General features: G+C 41.6%; 1 protein-coding gene across 1 annotated transcript in view; it reads left to right on the top strand.

Annotated features, from left to right (window-relative positions):
• Pbk (PDZ binding kinase) overlaps nucleotides 1-2,108 on the top strand; it is a 25,292-nt gene that overhangs the window by 17,068 nt on the left and 6,116 nt on the right. The window contains exon 6 of the mRNA XM_023714630.1: nucleotides 233-248. Coding sequence (XP_023570398.1) covers nucleotides 233-248 — 16 coding nt within the window. The remainder of the gene's footprint in view (nucleotides 1-232; nucleotides 249-2,108) is intronic.

Below are 2,108 nucleotides of genomic sequence, written 5' to 3'. Positions count from 1 at the left end.
TCTGTTTTAATGTTTAGATCATTAAGCCATTTTGACTTTAGCTTAGTGCATGGTGAGAGACCTGGGTCAACTTTTAGTTTTTGGCATGTTGAGAGCCTGTTTTTCCAGCACCATTTGTTAAAGAGGCTATTTTTCTTCCAGCAAGCATGTGTGGCCCCTTTGTCAAAGATAAGATGGCTGAGTGTATTCGTAGAGGCTTCTGCATCTTGTAGTCTATTCCTTTGATCTGCAGGTCTATTTCGTTGCCAGTACCATGCTGATTTTATCACAGTAGCCTTGTATAATTTCAAGTCAGGAATTGTAATGCCTCCTGCCTTGTCTTTTTTGCCCAGGATTAATAAGTTTAATACAAATTTCATAGTTGTCCCTGGGATTATAAACTAACTCCCTGTTGACACTAGCAAACCTCGTAATGATTAGCTTGTGTGATGTCAGGTTTTAGACATCGTGAGCATACATTTGCAGGCCCAAAAACTGAGGCTTAGTGTTACACAAAAAATTATTATGCTTTTGGGTTGACATGATAAAAGCAGTAAAATAATTCTATACACTAAATCACTTAAGCAGAAATAATCTCCAAAAAGCTACTGGATAACTCAAAGGTAGACCGGGTAATGATAATACTGATATCAGAGTTGTGTGTTGAAATGAAATTGTTCTATGCAACAAATTTGGGGAAAGGCAGTGGTTCTAAATACATATTTTGATATGTTCATAGGAAACTAATTTTAAATGCACAGACTAATAGAAAAATCAGAATTATTTAGTAGCTAAGGATATGAAATGTGTATGTACAATTACAGTGTTAACATAGGGGCCTAGTCACTGTATGATTTGTAGCACTTCAGTATAGCTCAGTATCCCTCTGTGATGAGTAAATCTGTAGGAAAAATGGTCTCTGAAAAAAAAAAAAAAGAAAGAAAAGGGGTCTCTGCATCATTTCCAAGATGATCTCATACAGAAATTCTCAAATGCTGAATAATGAACAAATAACCATTTCACAGGGCAGTTTTTAAAATTAACTGAATATTTTTACTTGCTAAATCCAAAAAAGAGGTTAGTGCTGGGCATGGTGTTGCACACCTATAATCCCAGCACTTGTAAGCTAGAGGCAGGAGGATTGCTACCAGTTCAACACCACCTTTGACCTTATAGTAAGACTGTGTCTCAAAGGAAGATGGCCTTAATGGTGTTTAACAAAATGCAGTCTTAGACCCAGTCCTAGCCCAGGCCCCGTGAGTGTGTGGTAGAGCTTCCGGCTACCCTGCGCCGGTGGGACCTATCGGTCCCAGCCCAGGCGCAGTGTGGATGAGATCCTTTTCTACCCCCTTGGGATGCCCCCTACCACTCGTAGTACCCCTCCACCCTGCCCACCGAGTAGGAATTTCTGTCGTGTTCTGGGAACCCCCAGATCCAGTCCTAGCCCAGGCCCAGTGAGTGTGTGGGAGAGCTGCCTCTCCCCCCTACTCCACCTTGTCCCCTCCAGACTCAGCTCAGGACAGGGGTGAAACCCTACAGCTGTAATCCCTGCAGAGTGTAGGGGACAGAACCACCCAGCTAGTCCAGGAGCAGAACATCTTGCCAGAGGGGCACAACAGGTTCATCCCCAAGGGCAGCAGCAGGAAGGAGCTGAGCACAGCAGCCAGACCCAAGCCAGGCACAGCTAGATAAATCCAAACTTTGTAGATCTGTAGCTGAACTTTAGTAGGTGCTAAGGTTATAAGTGCACCAAAGATCTACAGCAAAGATCAGAAGACAGTGCTACAAATGCAGTTTTAGACTACGTGTCTGCTTCCGAATTATTTGTAGCCTAAGTCACATACAGTTCTGCATTATCTCTGTAGTTTGAGGAAACTGCTTCATTGTGAAGATTCCAAAGTTATAAAAATACTCTTTCAAGTAAAATTGCAATACATTTTGACATTTTCTATAGCACCTTCTAATATAGAAGTATATGAGATGGGCTTAAAAATACAAAGTTAACTTGTTTGTATAAAGAGACAGTTTAATGCCAGCCATGCTGGTGCTTATTTGTCAACTCAGCATTCGGGAGGCTGAGGTAGGAGGATTGCCACAAGCAAACACACACATTTTAAATGATTCTTTGG

This window comes from Octodon degus, unplaced genomic scaffold (assembly GCF_000260255.1).
Source record: "Octodon degus isolate 3935 unplaced genomic scaffold, OctDeg1.0 scaffold00036, whole genome shotgun sequence".
Lineage (NCBI taxonomy): Eukaryota > Metazoa > Chordata > Mammalia > Rodentia > Octodontidae > Octodon > Octodon degus.
This window is presented reverse-complemented; position numbering and strand designations above follow the sequence as displayed.